General features: G+C 32.3%; 2 protein-coding genes across 3 annotated transcripts; both read left to right on the top strand.

The window, feature by feature from the left end:
* Window positions 1-2646: 2646 nt before the first annotated feature.
* Window positions 2647-5134, top strand: LOC116138013 (transmembrane emp24 domain-containing protein p24delta5-like). The gene is made up of 4 exons (XM_031423712.1): window positions 2647-2930; window positions 3553-3762; window positions 3875-3951; window positions 4884-5134. Exons 1-4 carry the CDS (start codon window positions 2697-2699, stop codon window positions 5026-5028), a joined length of 666 nt encoding a protein of 221 aa, XP_031279572.1. The 5' UTR covers window positions 2647-2696; the 3' UTR covers window positions 5029-5134.
* A 136-nt stretch (window positions 5135-5270) lies between these two features.
* LOC116138021 lies at window positions 5271-9336 on the top strand. Of its 2 annotated transcripts, none has more exons than XM_031423725.1 (3): window positions 5271-6087; window positions 6169-6258; window positions 6739-7143. In XM_031423725.1, the coding sequence occupies exons 1-3, from the start codon at window positions 5833-5835 to the stop codon at window positions 6832-6834; spliced, it is 441 nt and encodes a 146-aa protein (XP_031279585.1). In that variant the 5' UTR covers window positions 5271-5832; the 3' UTR covers window positions 6835-7143. The 2 variants fall into 2 exon arrangements, with proteins under 2 accessions (XP_031279585.1, XP_031279594.1); XM_031423734.1 differs by lacking the exon at window positions 6739-7143 and adding an exon at window positions 8929-9336 and having other exon boundaries at window positions 5521-6087.
* The last annotated feature ends 8610 nt before the right edge of the window (window positions 9337-17946 follow it).

Below are 17946 nucleotides of genomic sequence, written 5' to 3'. Positions count from 1 at the left end.
TTTAATAACAATATTAGACAAAACTGTTTATAAAAATGTTAAAAAATTCAACATATTCAACAAACATCAATCTAAATATATTATAATCTTAATTTAAAAAAAAACTATAAACAACCATTTCTATTACAGATTTAAAAATTTTTTTTGTAATATTATTGATTAAACAAGACCAAAGCCGAACTTTATGCATGTTTCATAACCATATTGCCGAACCACAATTAAAAAATTAATAAATATATTATAACACCATCGTATCATCTCTGGCTTGGATACTTAATAAAATATTTATTGCCCTTCCTTTAAAAATGTATCAACATGATTTTATTATTAGTAAATCACAGTGTTTATTTATTATAATATTTCAACATTTTGCCGAACTATCAGTAACTACCTAACTAATATGTTGCACACTTAACAAAATATTTATTACAGTTTTCTTTAATATTGTATAGATAGTTACTAACGTTTCGTATTACCTTATCCAAACAATTATTAACAATTTTTTGATTGAGACGTTTATTTATTACCAATTGTTTGTTCAAATTCCACCTTTTTCGTATCATATTCTCCTATAAATATTACTCTGACATCAATCACCCATTTAACTTTCTTCAAATATTATACTTTTTAATTGTTCATTTTTTCTCCACAACTTAATTTGAAAATAGTTGACAAAACATCACAACCAAAAGAATTTGCAATGAATATTAGCAACGACCTCAACAACAATATTCTCCACCAAGGCAACCATAAGGTATGAATGTTCCACATCTTTTGTATCCTAAATTACAAAATGTCAAACAAAGCGATAATACATATTTGCGGGAATATAAAAACCATAAAAAGATAATACATATTTGCGGGAATATAAAAACCATAAAAAAAAAAAATTGATATGTCAAGAATTCATCTCATAATTATATTTACAGATTCATGTTACCGTTTCCATATATTTATAAAATTTGATTGTATATTGTTTCTGCAATTGGTTTAGACATTTTTCAGAGAATGCCGGAATTGAAGAAAGTTTTCAAAAAAGTTGACACCAATCTGGATGATCTACATATTCAGAGAAGTCATTGAACAGATGTTAGAAATCATGCAATCAGCCACGGACATTATCTATAACATAAACAAAAAAGAGTATGCATATGCACTACAAGAACATAAGAAAAATAGAAAATAAACACCATCTACATCATCCAAACCCACTTCACATATGAAAAACCGATGTACGTATTTCTTTTATAATAAAAGTATTATTCTCAATGTTCAACTTTATCTTGATTTTGATATTACTCATTAATTGATTGAAAATTGTTCCTTTAATTGATGTATTGCATTTACTGTTTAATGAATCTACTAAAAATTCTCCTTCTCGATGGTTTTGATTTAATTATTCCATCTTCACACATTGGATGAGTATTAATAATAATTATATAACTACATTACATAGGCATTCCAAAAATCTAACCATTTTAAATAAAAACGTATAAAGATGCAAGTTAGTCTCTTCATATTATGTTTTATAGTTATACAATTATTAACCTAGAAATTAATTGAGTTATTATGTTCTTAACTGTAAAACAAATAAAGCTTTTGAATGAACTGTGTGAATAGACGTTTGTTTTCAAACCTTGGCTAGGGAGTATTGATTTTAAAGAAATATATGAACCCTATACTGTGAGAAAAAAATTGACCAGTCAATGTCAAACTTGAAAATGAATATAACTTACAGAAATTGTAAAAGCTCAATATAAATTTAAAGTTTAAATAATTGATCTTGATAATACTAATTGATATCAATAATTATAAAAGTATAATTATTAATTTTATTTTAACACAACTCTGTACATATATAGAATTTATATTTACTCTAAAACTTATATAATTTAACAATTATCATCTCTTAATCTAATTATTTTATTCTGTTATAATAAATTTGTTTACAATCTATTTCAAAAATATTAAATAAATATATCTGCGTAACATGCGTCTCATCTCTAGTTCATAAATAATTTGCAATACATATTACAGTGAAAACAAACATTTACATATATGATATTATAATTTTAATGATTTCATTATAAAAAAAAAAAAAAAATCATTCAAATTCTGTAAAACAAAAGGTGTAGAGACCTTGTTGAAAGAAAGAATTTAAAATGTAAGAACTTAAAATTTTATTCTATCTATGATAATTATAATGATTAATTACGTAAAAATCTGCTAAAATGATTAAAAATCGTCATCTGGGTTACTATTTAATAACACTTCTCATAATATTAGAGCGATGAGACTTTAGAATCTGAATCTTTGGAGGGCCGAGGCCCGAGGGCCTACAATAATTACCCAAATCTATCAAAAAAAATCAAAAGTTATTTTTTTACTATTAATAAAGAAGAAAAATAGAATCATAATCGCTACGTTGGTGCGCGTGGGGAATTTATTAGACAATTGCAATTACAAACTTCATGTCCTAGGAGGATCGTCCAACTCTAATTTGATTGGACAATCTTCAGACCTCTTGCGTCAAAGCCCCGGGAAAAGTCTTAGTAGGACGATGTCGCACCCAAATCGGAGCCACCCTCTCTCACGCGCTCACTTTACGTGTAATCAACTCCTCTTCGTCTTTAACACACGACTAGAACTAGAACTTGTTTTGATGAGACCAAAGTACCAAGTCTCAGTGTTCTAAAATGGCAGGATCTTTGAATTCACGCGCCCAGGTGGCGGTGTTGTCTGTAATGATTCTGCTATGTTTAACTGGAAACAACAACATCGTACCGGTCACAGAAGCCATCTGGTTAAATATACCGAGTTCAGGGACCAAGTGTGTGTCCGAGGAGATACAAAACAACGTCGTCGTATTGGCTGATTATTACGTGGTCGACGAAGCTCAACCTGAAAATCCTTCCACTGTCTCTGTTCGGGTATCTATTAATCCTGGTTTAAATTCATAATATAACTTAAAATATTCAAATCTCTATATGGGTATGCCCATTTTTATGGTTTTGATAGTGATTGAGTTTTGTGGTAGTTGGAAGTACGATCTGTTGTGAAAGTTGTGATTGATTTGCTATGGTTTCATTTTCATGTTGCTTTTGAGCTTTAATCATCCGTTCACTTGCCTTTATAACACCTACTGAACTGGTAATAAGCCCGATGAGGAAGTTGTTTTTTTATAATTTTGGGCTCTTAATTTTTGAATTGGGCAGCTGAGCAATGATCCTGTTGCATTTATTTGTTTACTAGTAGAATATGAAATTAAAACTCTCATGATTATGATGATGAGTTGCCTGCATCAGATATTTAGCATTTTTCTCCTAAATTCAGACTTTTTTTTTTCACAAAGTAATATCAGATATGTACTGAGTGTGTGGAAATTTCACTACGCTAGAATTGAATGAAGTAACTTGTTCTATGCTTGGCTTACTGATAAGACGATTGCTTCTGCTATTTTTCAATATGGTGAACCAATTGGGCCTTTGCAAGGGGTCTGCAATTATGGGGTCAGTAGTTTCGTAACTTATAAACTGTCTCTCTTTTATTTAGGTGACAACTCCATTTGGAAACAATGCTCACTACAATGAAAATGTTACTCATGGTCAATTTGCATTTACAACTACCGAGGCTGGCAATTATTTGGCATGTTTCTGGTTGGGCAACCAACAACAAGGTACAAGCACAACTCTAAGTCTTGACTGGAGAATCGGAATTGCTGCCAAGGATTGGGATTCAGTTGCAAAGAAGGACAAGATCGAGGCACGATCCTTAAATTCTCAATTTCCTTGGAACTAGAAATATTATTGTCAATCTTATACATTTCTACTTTCCTGTTTATCTGATTATGCATGCACCACATGTCTCCATGTAGGGTGTTGAATTTCACTTGACGAGACTTGAAGCTTCAGTGAAAGCCATCCACGATAATCTGCTCTTCCTCAAGCACAGGTCTGTGTCTCTTCCAAATTTAATCTCTTTAGGAGGATTCCTCGCTGGTATCTGCCTTGTTTTATTGATTGGTTGCCACTGACAAAAAGAAAAAAATATAGTTTGATTTCTTCACTGGCCTGATAGCAAATTAGCCTCTCTAATATAATATTGCTATTGATCGTTGTTTGCTAGTCAATTTGTTGTACAAAGGATAAATAATCTGAGTTACAAGAGTTACAAAACATGAGGTTATCTTACTCTTTGATCACTTAGACCTCTCTACAGAACATGTGATAGAACTGGAGTGAGTGGTGCTATATGTTATTTTTGGCTCCCAATATAGGTGTTAGTGCAGTTACTATTATTGTTATCATTATTTGTGATTAGGAGCAATGGTCTCAATGAAGCTCACTGTTTTTCCCTTAAAGATTTGAGTGAGTTAGATCCTCAAAGTAACTCTTACATGTGGTGGGTTGGCTGGGATCTCCGACAGGGTGGTTTCAAAGTTTCATACCTACAGTAAAGTACATAAAATAAACTAATAGGACATCATTTTCCATGGACATATTTCAACATAATATTTACTTCGCATCTGTGACACAAATATTGTCAACTAAATTTTGCGAAAGCAAGCCTTTTGGTTTACCCATCAGAGGAAAGCAACATAATGTCCTGTTACATGACAGTTTTCTGTTATAGAATATTATAATACTTTGAATCTATTTACATTTTCCTTCAGTATTAAGTAGAAATATTTGAGGAAGATATGTAGGTTAACTACTTGTGGAGAATATATCTGCTATACTTAGAAGGCCTATTGTAATATAATGGTTCTTTTTTCTTTAACGATTATTGATGCCATAGCTATAGAAAATATTACACTTTAGAAGTTCTTATTTTTTTTTATTTTTTGTTTTTTTTGTTTTGGCTTCTTGGACATTGACACACAGGGAAGCAGAGATGAGGGAAGTCAGTGAAGTAACCAATTCTAGAGTGGCACGGTTTAGCATCATGTCGCTTGGTGTCTGCATTGTGGTTTCAGTTTTGCAACTGTTGCACTTGAAGCAGTTCTTTCACAAAAAGAAGCTCATCTAGATTGTCTTTCAAATTTTGTTTGTTGATACGAAACTTGCCAGAACTGTAGAATGGAAATGATGGAACCCATTATTTGATGTTGTATCATAGGTTATTTATTTTTATTTTTTCCTTTAGGAAGTGAATGCAAGTACTGTCATAGATGGTTGAAATTTAAATTATCACCAGAGTCATCTTAAAATTGTTGAGTGAATTGTATGATAGCAGGAAGCTCTATTGTAACGGTTAAAGTGGCAAGAAACGCTGCCTGTCTTCTCAGGTGTGGCTCCGTTTTCGATTACATAAAACAATATACAGGAATTGTGTTAACAAGATCATATTGAACTACAAGCCCTGATAAAACAACGGACTCTGTCTTCATTTAGTCTAGAAAATCAAAGCTCTACTTTGCACAGGAAAAAGAGTGGGGCATTTTGGCTTGTGTATAACTGTTAAATGGGCGCTGGAATATTTGAGAATCTGATATGAATTTGTTTCAATTATATCAAATGGGTCTACTTCTTGTAGAGGTTTAGAATTGTTAACCTCGTTCACAAGGTAGAGTACCTCAATTGATTTAGTGAATTTATTGATTAAAGGCACATGAAGATTTTAGTAACATGTCTATTATGAAAAGAATAGAAAGAATTAAAAAAGAATAGACAAGCAAAATACGGTTCCAATTTGTAATTTTAAGACCAACCCGATTGAGTCCGAGCAACGTGGGATCGGGCTGGGTTGGACCCATAAATTTTATCGTTATCAGACTGAACTGCAAACTTAATTCAAGAAAAACAGGCGTACGAAACTCGAAGTGGGAATAAAATGGTTAGTGGGGCAACAATGGCAGCGGTGATAGCAAGACCCTCGTCAATAGCGGTGCTTAGCAGACAAAAACCGGAAGCCAGAAGCAGATGGGTCTTGAGTCCTTTGGCCTTTTCATCATCACCAGCTTCTTCAACAAGAAAGCTGGTGCTCTACTCAAAAACCGGATGCTGTTTGTGTGATGGCCTCAAAGAAAAACTTCAAGCTGCTTTTTTAATCTCTGGCCCTGATTCTCTTCATGACGTTGATTTACAGGTACCCCACCTCTCTTTCTCCATATACATTTGTGATCCGTGTGTATGTTTTCCTTGAACATTTGTGGTTGGGTTTTGTCAGGTGAGGGATATAACCACCAATCCTGAGTGGGAAAAGGCTTACCAGTATGAGATACCTGTGTTGGCCAAAGTACTTTCTGATGGCAGGGAGGTTAGTGGTTTCCATTTCTGATTTAGTTATTTCTCGTGAAATTTAGTTTTAAGCTTTACTTTGAGTTGCCTGTTGACTTTTGAAAATGTTTCAAGATTCGGTTATTTGCACTTTGAAAAGCTTGGTAATGCAAGACTTAGTAATATGCACTGATAAAGTGATTATGCGTACTAATGTAGGAAAAGAATGAAGTTAAGAAAGCTCTACTGCTGTTATTACCTTATCGAAATATACCAGAAAAGTGAAATTTATATAATAGTAAGATTCTTCATGATGGCTAAAGATTAGAAAAGTATCTGCTAAGAATACTCATTGCCAGCTGAAACACAGCTAGGACAGTGAGTTGTTGAGGTTGTTTCATAAGGGTTCAGTCATAACTAGGTGGAGATGACTTGTCATTCCATGCCAACTTGATCAGTCATGTTTGTATTTCAGCATCTTTTTCTTCTATTTTTTTAATAACAGCAGCCTCTTTTCCAGCTTCTCTTTTACACTTCATCTGTTGGAGAGAGAGAGGAGGAAACAAAAGAATATGGAGTACTGCTTGAGAATAAAATGATGAGAGATAAGGAATGATGAAGGATGTATACCAATTCAAACTAGTTGAACTCAATCATATCCATAAATGGGTGGAAGAAGGATAAAAAGAATAAATCTTGTTAAAGGGAGAAGACATTTATTCTGCCTAAAATTTGTAATAATGAATAATTTTGTACAACTATAGCATATAAAGGTGTAATGGTCAAATTAAAAAGTAATGGTTTCTAATGATACTCTAGTTTCCCTATCTCAATCTCCTTTCTTCCTATCAAGCATGGCCTTAGGGTTTCTATTAATGCATTGAGACTTGTGTTATAGATATTCAATTTGAGTTTGAGGACCTTATAATTAAGGAGTCCTCAGATATAAAGGAGCACTCTACTTAAGCAGAATTTACAATTAACTGTTAGATTTTGTTAAACTGAACTTATTTGGCATACTGAAAGCAAAAGAAAAGAAATTAGTTGTTCAGAGGTCAATGAAGCTCTAGAATTTGCTTCTTGTACGGGTGACTGAAGAAAATGTGGACTTAGTGACACATCCTAATAATGCATTTCGAGGTTGATACTCGTTTTTCTCTGATAAAGGAGCTCATAAGTGGCAATTCCTTTCTAATTATGAAAGGAGGCATGTCTGCCATCTTAAATCTCAAGTCTCAGATGATGATCATTATATTCTAGATTTAGGTGATTTGATGATTAAGTTGCAATGGGTCCATGGTTGATTTAATGCACATAAAATTAATCACATATTCTTTTTCATGCTCTTTTCCCTATCTGAAGCAACTGTTCCCCTTCATAGAGAGATCCAATTTTCAAAATCCACCAAAAAGGACATCATGGACCCGAATCCTAACAGATAAGTGTTTTTGGGAGGTCCAGCCAAAGGAAAGAGAAAGGCTACTTCCAACTAAGGGTAATAAATAAACTTGAAACAAGATAAATGTAATTGAAACAACTTCTGGCATCACCAAAGGAATCAAAATAACATTCATAGGCTAGCCATTTTTCTGGCTGGGTTGAACCATCACAAAGATGAAGAATCAGTTAAACATATGGCTGTGGATAAGTTTCTATTTTACCATCACATTCGGAGTTTTGGGCTCTGATTCACTATGATTTTCACTGTCATGGTGACTTTTCTTACAGATTTGGTTCACATGTAGAATGATATTCTGGACAGAGGCATTTGAGATGAAAATCAATTGGAACAATGCATGAATTATACTTTGATTAGATGATGGAAGAGAAACCACCTCTGGATACTGGGTTTTGGGAAATCAGTCTAATGGAGGATCTTGCTAATTGATATCTTTCATATTCCAGTCAACTTTGCAAAATTCACTAGGCTTAAGAAGACAGATATCGAACTATCTGGTATAAAGGAACTAGGCCATATAAGACTTGAGATGCCCCAAAAAATTATGAATGGGCGCTAATAGCTGACCTTAACTAGTTTACTATTGAGGCCCAATGAAGTTCAGTTAATACTCCAATCCGAGGTGTGGCCTATGTTGTGATTTGTGAGCTAATATAGTCAATAGTGGTTGAAGATGCCTCTTCTCCATATTGCATATTGCATATTGTATATGACCCTATATATCACTGATAAGAGGTTCTATTTATCCTGTTATTCTCAAGTATGATTACAGTTGAATTTATTTTCATGATCCCTGCTGAGAAGCCAGATGTTTAAATTAGTTATCTAGCGTGATAAAAGTTTTGTTTTTCATATAGAAAAGGCAGTAACAGTCTAAATGTACTGTTCCTTTCTGAATAGGATTGATAGTAAGTCAATGTTCATGTCATCCTCTTTTCCAGTTTTCCTGCATTTGCATGCCTCATTGGGCATTAAGGTTCTACATTTATCAGTAGATCTTGTGATTCTTATCAACCTAAAATTTATTTTAATGGATGAAACCCTGTGATTGTTAAGCACAAGCTACTTAGTCCAATAATAATGAGAACATCAATGTGGTGACCCGAAATGCCATAAAGGCTTTGTTGAGTGTAAAACTAGAGGCACAAGTTTAGTTTTTAATATGCATTCAGAAGGTCAAGGCTTTTTAGGTGATGTTGCAAGCAACCATTTTTTTTCCCCTTAAAATCTCACTGAAAATCTTTCTTTCAGGAAACTCTACCGAGATTATCTCCTCGGATTGGTGTGGAGCTCATTCAAAAGAAGATAGCAGCTGCATTGAGACAATGACTGCCCTAAGTGCATCTTAAAATCAAACCAACGATCTTCTTTGAAAGGAATATCTTGAAGGAAAAAGTATGTTTATAATAAACATAATTTTAATATGATGTATTCTAAAGTTTATTTCAACTTATAGTGAATGGTACCAACAATTTGTGATATTATCTTTATAGGCTTCCACTTTTTCTCCCTAGTTATCTTTCAAGCAAAAAATGTGCCTTTACAGCCATCACTTTGAATTGGATGGGAGACAATCATTTGTGTCTTCTTTCCTATTTTTTTGTGAACAAAGATTGTAGACAGGCTGAAACATATATGCATTCACTTTGCTCTTTTGACCACTCCATTAAGTTTTGATTGATCACAAGGCCAATGACATGAGAAACACATTTTCTTTTGCTGCTTGGCTCCAAATACAAAGGAACAGAAATTCTTCTGTAAGCATCCCCCAACTTTTGACTGCTTTCTGCTTCATGCATCACCCTCCTTTATATTGATTATTACGTACACCCATCTTCTTTATAGAATTATTGGCCATCCTCCTATCATTTTACTCAATTTGGGTGTCGTTTTTGTGAGTGGATATGCATGGACGGTTGAGTATTTTCAAATATTTCCAGTTTTTTTATATTTTATATTTTTTGTATTTATATGAAAATTCCAATTTCTTGATCATATAATCCAAACTGTAATAATAGATAAAAAAAGCAATTTTATATTAAGTTGCTAATCGCACTATCAGATCATCTTGATTATTCTTAGACATTATTCTATCATGAAAAATAACATAAAATAAGAGTTAAATAATTTGATCTTTTTTCCCCCCTAAAACAACACTAAGAAGATACTATATAATATAAAAAAGCTGAGAATAAAGTATGACCAAAAAGAAAAAAGATTACAGTACGCGTGACAAATATAATAATAGTATGATGAAAATTAATGCAGTGTATGAGCCAAAAAACTGTAACTAGTGGTAGTGGGGCTAAATTATATTGGCTATCTGTTGTTATTGCTATATAAAAACAACCATTATCAATAATAGTGTGTAAAAAAGAAATTCCAGAGACAGTAATCAAATCAAAATATCAGCTTGCTTATAATTATTATTAATTGGTAATGACATTTTGCAAATTGGTCTAATTAAGTAATCAGGAAGTCTGATTAATTATCACATGCAAATTAAGAATGCACATGTGTAGACATCGATCGATCCGCAAAGTAATTGAGACGATGACTAGTGAAGGAACCTGTAGTTTTCAGATACTTTTGAGATCGAAAGTTATGTAAATATGTGTTAGAAAATGAAACCTTTACAATCTCAAAAGAATGATCTGGTGGTCAAAAAAGTTTGTTATTTTTTTTGAGGTTTTTTATTCAAACCTTGAGGTTACTTATTACAATAACATTGTTATTTGAGTTTGTAGAACACACCTCAGTTAAAAAAAAATAATAATAATAAATGAAGCTTTTACGATTTGGTGTTTTCGGCTTTCGCAAAGCAAAGTATCTGATCGATTATCATTTTTTTCATGCGTCAATTCATATCTGCTTCAGTTTCTTTTTTGAGTTCATGGTTCAGTTTCGAGCCCTTTCCATTTTGTTTTCCTTCTTTTCTTCGTCTGCTTTTTTATGTCGTAATCTCATAAATTGCATATAGTGATAGATGCGTGATCAAATTAACTTCCTGCCCTGTTTCTTATCAATATCAATATCGGGTTATTGCTTCATAGCAGTTCTTATGAAATGATTTCTAGAGTTCTTCCATTTGCATTTGGCCATTTGAGTTGGATTCTTATCAACTTAATAATTGAGTAAACGATATTTTTTTACCTAAATAATGACTTAACGAGACTTTCTCATCTATAGACTTTAAAAATACTATTTTACTACTCAAATTTATATTCTGTTTTCGATTACAGTATCGTTGCAATCCCACATCATCACCATTTTCTTCCCCGGTCATTACTCACAAAAACCCCTCAAACCCTACTCATGCCAAACCCATCAATCGTTGGTAATTGAGCGATTTAGGTTTGTGTAGCCGCCCCTCTCAAGTCAAATTACGATCAATCCCTACCGCTAAAAGATTCATTGGCCTCCTCTTTTCAAAAGCCTCAACAGTCTAGACTGAGTTTGTTCTCTATTTGCCACGAAATATAAATTTGGATAATAAAATGGTATTTTAAAAGTTTATGGGTGAAAAAATATAATTATTGGATAATAAAATGGTATTTTAAAAGTTTATGAGTAAAAAAATATAATTAAACCATTATTTGGGTGAGAAAAAGTCGTTAACTCTTTAATAATTCGTTCAAATGATGGAATCCTTATGCCGCTTAAAGCTCCTTTAATTAAAAATGAATGTAGTGGCCTAACAAATTATTTTATCTTTCTTTTGCTTGAAAATGAATTATACTATGCAATAAGCATCACTGGATGGCCTAACGGTTAACTAGGATTCTTGAATGTATTACTTAAGAAATTTTGAGTTTGATTCACTTGAATTACTAATAGGGGTAGTCATTGAGAGAATTTGTCCGATAGTCAATCTAGATACTTCCATCATATATAAAAAAAAAAAAAAAAAAAAACACAACGAAACCTATGCAACACGTAGACCTGACCTATCTTTTTTATATTTATCTTTTGCGTACACAAACCTGAACAATTGTAACCATCCACTCATCTAATTATATGTTCCTAAGCAGCTGGGTGATCCAAAAAATTGTTTTGATTGTTTGAATGTGAAACTCTATCTCTATGTATGTGTCACTTGGAACTGTTATGTCTCACCACATTTTTGTTCTTCCTTTCTTTATTGAAATATCTCATACAGCCATCTATTACTCTTTTAAGAAGCTCAATTATTAGGGCTAAGTGGCTAACTACTCCCATTCCTTCTCCTCTCCTTTATTTTGTTTGACACGTTTAATTTTATGACAAAAACAGATCATTTTTTTTTTCTTTTTATTTGTTTTATATGGGGTTTCATTAATAAATAAAAAATAGTATGGATTCTGTTGGTGGGTGACCAGATTAATTAATTAAAGTTCTTCCACATATTAAATATGTGATGGAGTTAGGTGACACGATCAGTCAATTGCCATCATATTATAACTAATAAAATGTCTAATCAAAATCAATTATCTGTGTAATTAATTGTTTATAACAAAGTCATTAATTATTTTATAAAAACTAGTCCTCAATTATTAAGGCTATGACGTGCCATGCACAACTTGTTTATGTGTTTTGTTTCCATTACGTTCAAAGGGAAAACTACAGGAGCAGCAACAGCCATGAATCACGATATCTCTAGATCGTCTATTCAATCATTCTAAAAAAGTAATAGAAATAACATTAAAAAGAAAGTTTTCCCACTTTTGACTGCTTTATGCTTCATGAAAGATTTTTGAAATTTAAACAAAATAATTCAATGAAAGATTTTGATATATACACCATTTACGTGATCATTTTTTTTCTTTATTCCCATGTGTTATGCCTAAAAAGTTATACTGATGTCAACTAAACATGTGCCTAAAGACAAAGTGTACTAGCTGTCAAACCAATACCACCTCAAAGATATTTTATACTAATCCTATCTCATTTTAAGATAAGGATGAATGAGAGCTCTTAATATGTTAAGACAACTTGTAAAAGCACTCATTACATTGACCTCAAAGGTGTATAAATGAGCACCTCTCTTCGTAAAAGGATGAGGCTGGACATATGAGAGCAAGACATAGATTTGAGCTTTATTATTTTTCTTTGTAAACAAAGTTTTTCTCCATCTTTGTATGTCTTACGGGTAATATCATATAAATAGTCAGAGAATAGCAAAATAATAGTGGATGTAGGATTCGCTTTAAGCATCAGAACCACTTTAAAAACCTCTCTTGCCAATCTTTTATTTATGTTTCTGCAACATATATAATCTCAGCATCATATTCAAATCTCATGAATCCATCACGTGTAATTTCTAAGACTCTCTTAACACTTTGCTCGTGTGAGTTGTCATTGGTATTAAAATCAAGCATCAACACCAATAAAAGAAACTGCTAAAGAAAATTGTTCTAACACGTTTAGTAATTTATTCATAATCTTGAAATTGCATAGTATAGGATTAGCCGTTTTACTAATAAGTGTTCAACAAATTAAAAGAAAAACTGATAAAACAACAACCTAAATATCTGTCAACCAAGATTCTCACTCACCAAGCAATCAATTAAGAGAAAAACTGAGGAAATTATATTGATTAACAGGAAGCAAATACAATAAAGAAATGTGGAAAATGATAGTTCTAGCAGTTATAGCAGTTTCCAAGTACATTTATGAACTTAAGGAGAGAGGAGAAACAAAAACTGCACAGGAATAAAAGACAAGATATTGCTTGTTCCCAAGTGATGCAAACTCCATTATCCGAAAAACTTGAGAACCAATAAGCCCATCCAAAAACATCCTCCGACAAAAATATTTGGTTATTAAACATGTTTGCTCAATTGAAGAACTATGGCCATCATTTAAAAGATTCTATATCATCCTTCACTCTTCAGAGCAGAAGCTACAGATCCTCTATCAGCTGGATCAATTAAAAGAAGGGTCTCCATAAGCCCTAAATCTGGTGTAGAGAAATCCTTAAATGTTTCAGCCACACAACGTTTATAAGGCTGTTGAGGCTTAAAGATTGTAGCATGCGGCAACTTTGATTTACTCCAATAATCCTCTGAAGGTGAACCACAAAGCTTAAAAATTTTATGCAACTGCTCCACCTAACAAACAAAAAGATACAAACTTTTGAATAATTAACAGAATAACTTCAAACTAAGCAAACAAATGATTGAAAAGGAAAATAGAAAAGAATAAGAAACTCTGCATTAGATCTCTTCTTTCACATAATCCTGCAGTTATGGGACAAAAGTATGGACATATTTACTACTCCTTGGAGAGGTAGAAACTGGTTAAATTCCAAGGTAGAAATTGGTTAAAAAAAATATCGTCCAACTATATTAAACATGCTTGTGCATAGAACAGCTTCATGGAGGAGCCCCTTTTGCAGATCACTTGAATGTATTCATCCATGAAATTCCAACAGAGGCTAAGGCCAACATAGTATTGGGAACTCTCATCATGACCCTTATTTCTAAGATGAAATTGATTGTTATGCAGCAAAAAAGAGGACAATGAAAAGAGAACACAGAAGTGCCAGATAAAATAACGTGTGGCAAAGAATCTAACTCTAACTGGTGGCAGCAAACTCCATAATTTATACCTCAGTTTTGCCAGGCATGATAGGCTTGCCAACATACTTGGACGAAATGTCAGGAGAAAGAGGAGGCGGATCTTCGACAAGAAGATGTTAATGGCGGAGGAAGAAGAAGATGTAGAGGAGGGGCTTCGGTTTTGCTAAGAACAAACAGCAACAGGAGGGCTATTCCGACAGTAATGGCGGGAGGGAGGGCAGCAATTTCTTTGATTTGGGTTTGTGTGAAAATGCAACAATTTTAGGTTTTTGGAGATAAAGTAAAATTTTTGAAAGATTACTCAATGCCTTCATTAATCTTAATTAAACCATGATTAGTGTTTAATTGTTATTAGTTTGTCTTAATAAAAAAAATAAGTCCATTTAGTAAAGATTGAAAAACTACATCACCTTTTAATTAAATTCAAGGTGAATATGGCCTTTTAATCATTTGCCCCCTAGTTTGCTATATATATAATATTGTACTGTTGGCTGGGATTTTTGGAGAAAAATTGGTATGAAAATGAGAACTAGAAGCTTACTTTAAGTATGTAATTGTTTGCTGTTTTCATATTGTATTGTTGGGTGGAGTGGACATTTCATTATCATACAAGGCAGAGCTTGGTGAGGGTATTTGTCATTAGTTTACTAAAAGACACTTGTTTGAAGTAAGCAGGAGGTGTATGTTTGGTGTATTTTGTTCTATGATTCAACCCCTCTTTATTTCAGCTTTTTGATCGAGGAAATCTGTCAATTGTCATCATGTAATTTTTTTTTTTTTTTTAATTTTCCAGGAGCTCGAGCTTGAATTCGATTAAAGCTCAAATAAAACTAGATTAATACTCGATTAAAAACTTGATTAACCGAGCTCGGATTCGAAGGCTCGTACTCGATACTATAGCATCTGAGTCGAGTTCAAGTACCCAAATACTCGAATTGACTAGACTCGATTTCACCCCTACGCTTGCATCTTTGATTGTTATGTTTTCCATCTACGGTAGATGTTATTGATAATGTTGTTAAGGATGGTTCATATCCTAAGCAAAGAGCTCAAGCTTCTACTTTGTAAGAGTTTGATTTTATACTTATCTTACATTTGACGAAGACTGTGTCAGACATTACAAGTGAATTGTGAAATGTCTTACAGAGAAAAGATCAAGATATTGTTAATGCAATGAAATTTGTGAAGTTATCAAACCAAAGGCTACAAATGTTAAGAGATGATGGATGAGATGGTTTTTTAACTAAAGTTTTTTCATTTTCTAAAGAAAATTGTATTATTAACTTAGATATGAATGACAATTTTCAAATGAAAGGGCGATCATGATGCAGAGTTCATCAAATTACAAATTTACGTCATTATTAAGTGGAATGTTTTTATGCTACCACAAATTTACAACTTCAAGAGCTTAACAAATGTTTTAATCAGTTGAATACAAAGTTGCTTCTTTATGTGACATCTTTAAGTCCAAATGATTCATTTTTTGCTTTTGACAAAGAAAAGTTGATTCGTCTTGCTCAATTTTATCCATGTGACTTTTCATGAGTGGAGCTTGTGTTATTAGACTTCAACTGGATACTTATATTCTTGATATTTGCCCTGATTATGATTTTTTGACATTAAATGGAATTTGTGCTCTTGCTGAAAAGTTGGTTCAAACAAAGAAGAACATGGTGTATCATTTGATTTATTTACTTATGAAATTAACATTGATATTACCTGTTGCAATTGCAAGTGTTGAAAGAGCATTTTCTATGATGAAGATTGTGAAAAATCGACTACGGAATTGAACGAGAGATCAATTGTTAAATGTTTGTCTTATTACATATATTGAGAGAGATGTTTGATGGCTTTGTCAATGAAACAATTATGCAACGTTTTCATAATATGAACAATCGTTGAGGATAATTATATAATTGATAATTTGATATATATAACTTTTAAAATTAATTTTTTAGATTATACTTTTTTATATTTATTACTTTAGTATATATTTTATTATAAATTTATCAGTTTAGATGTTAGACCAAGAGGCAGGAAATTGAGTCTTGGACATTGAGAGGCAGCGGGCAGCAAATGAGATGAAATGAGTGTCAATATATATATACACTTGTTTGAAGTAAGTAAGAGGTGTATGTTTGGTTTATTCAGTTTATTTGATTCTACCCCTCTTTATTTAAGCTTTTTGATCAAGGAAATCTGTCAATTGTCATCATGTAATTTTTTTTTTTTCCAGGAACTCGAGATCGATTAAAGCTTGAATAAAATTAGATTAATACTCGATTAAAAACTCAATTAACTGAGCTCGAATTCGACTTTTAAGTAGTGAGTTTGAGTTCGAACTCGAACTCGGTACTATAGCAACCGAGTCAAGTTCTAGTACCTAGATACTCGACTCGACTAGACTCGATTTCACCCCTACACTTGCATCTTTGATTGTTATGTTTTCCATCTATGGTAGATGTTCTTGATAATGTTGTTGAGGATGATTCATATCCTAAACAAAGAGCTCAAACTTCTACTTTGTAAGAGTTTATACAGTCTTTTGATTTTATATTTATCTTACATTTGACGAAGACTGTGTCAGACATTACAAGTGAATTATGAAATGTCTTACAACGAAAAGATCAAGATATTGTTAATGCAATGAAATTTGTGAAGTTATCAAACCCAAGGCTACAAATGTTAAGAGATGATGGATGAGATGGTTTTTTAACTAAATTTTCTTCATTTTCTAAAGAAAAATTGTATTATTAACTTAGATATGAATGACAATTTTCAAATGAAAAGGCGGTCATGATGCAAAGTTCATCAAATTACAAATTTACATCATTATCAAGTGGAATAATTTACATCATTATCAAGTGGAATGTTTTTATGCTACCACAAATTTGCAACTCCAAGAGCTAAATAGTCGTTTTAATCATTTGAATACAAAGTTGCTTCTTTGTGCGACATGTTTAAGTCCAAATGATTCATTTTTTGCTTTTGACAAAGAAAAGTTGATCTGTCTTGCTCAGTTTTATCCATGTGACTTTTCATGAATGGAGCTTGTGTTACTAGACTAACTGGATACTTATATTCTTGATATTCACATACTTATATTCTTGATATTCGCCCTGATTATGATTTTTTGACATTAAATGGAATTGGTGCTTTTGCTGAAAAGTTGGTTCAAACAAAGAAGAACATGGTGTATCACTTGGTTTATCTACTTGTGAAATTAACATTGATATTACATGTTGCAATTGTAAGTGTTGAAAGAGCATTTTCTATGATAAAGATTGTGAAAAATCGACTACTGAATCGAACAAGAGATCAATTATTAAATGATTGTCTTATTACATATATTGAGAGGGATATTTAATGGCATTGTCAATGAAGCAATTATGCAACATTTTTAGAATATGAACAATCATTAAGGACAATTATAGAATTGATAATTTGATCCCACTGACATATTTTATTGTAAATTTATCAGTTTAGATCTTTTGATCCCACTGACAAGAAATCCTGGATACGCCCCTGGTTGATGGGTTGATTAAACTTGAAACCATTAATACAATGCTAATATGATAAACCTAAAACTAATAATTAATTAAGATTATTATAATATCAATCCGAATCCAATGATCAAAGATAATCTTTAAAAAAAAAAACCAAAATATATGAAAATTCTCCTGATCTGCCAAGTGAGGCAAATATTCTC

Source organism: Pistacia vera, unplaced genomic scaffold (assembly GCF_008641045.1).
Source record: "Pistacia vera cultivar Batoury unplaced genomic scaffold, PisVer_v2 Contig1099, whole genome shotgun sequence".
Classification (NCBI taxonomy): domain Eukaryota; kingdom Viridiplantae; phylum Streptophyta; class Magnoliopsida; order Sapindales; family Anacardiaceae; genus Pistacia; species Pistacia vera.
The sequence above is the reverse complement of the archived record's forward strand: the minus strand, read 5'-3'. Positions and strand labels throughout refer to the sequence as shown.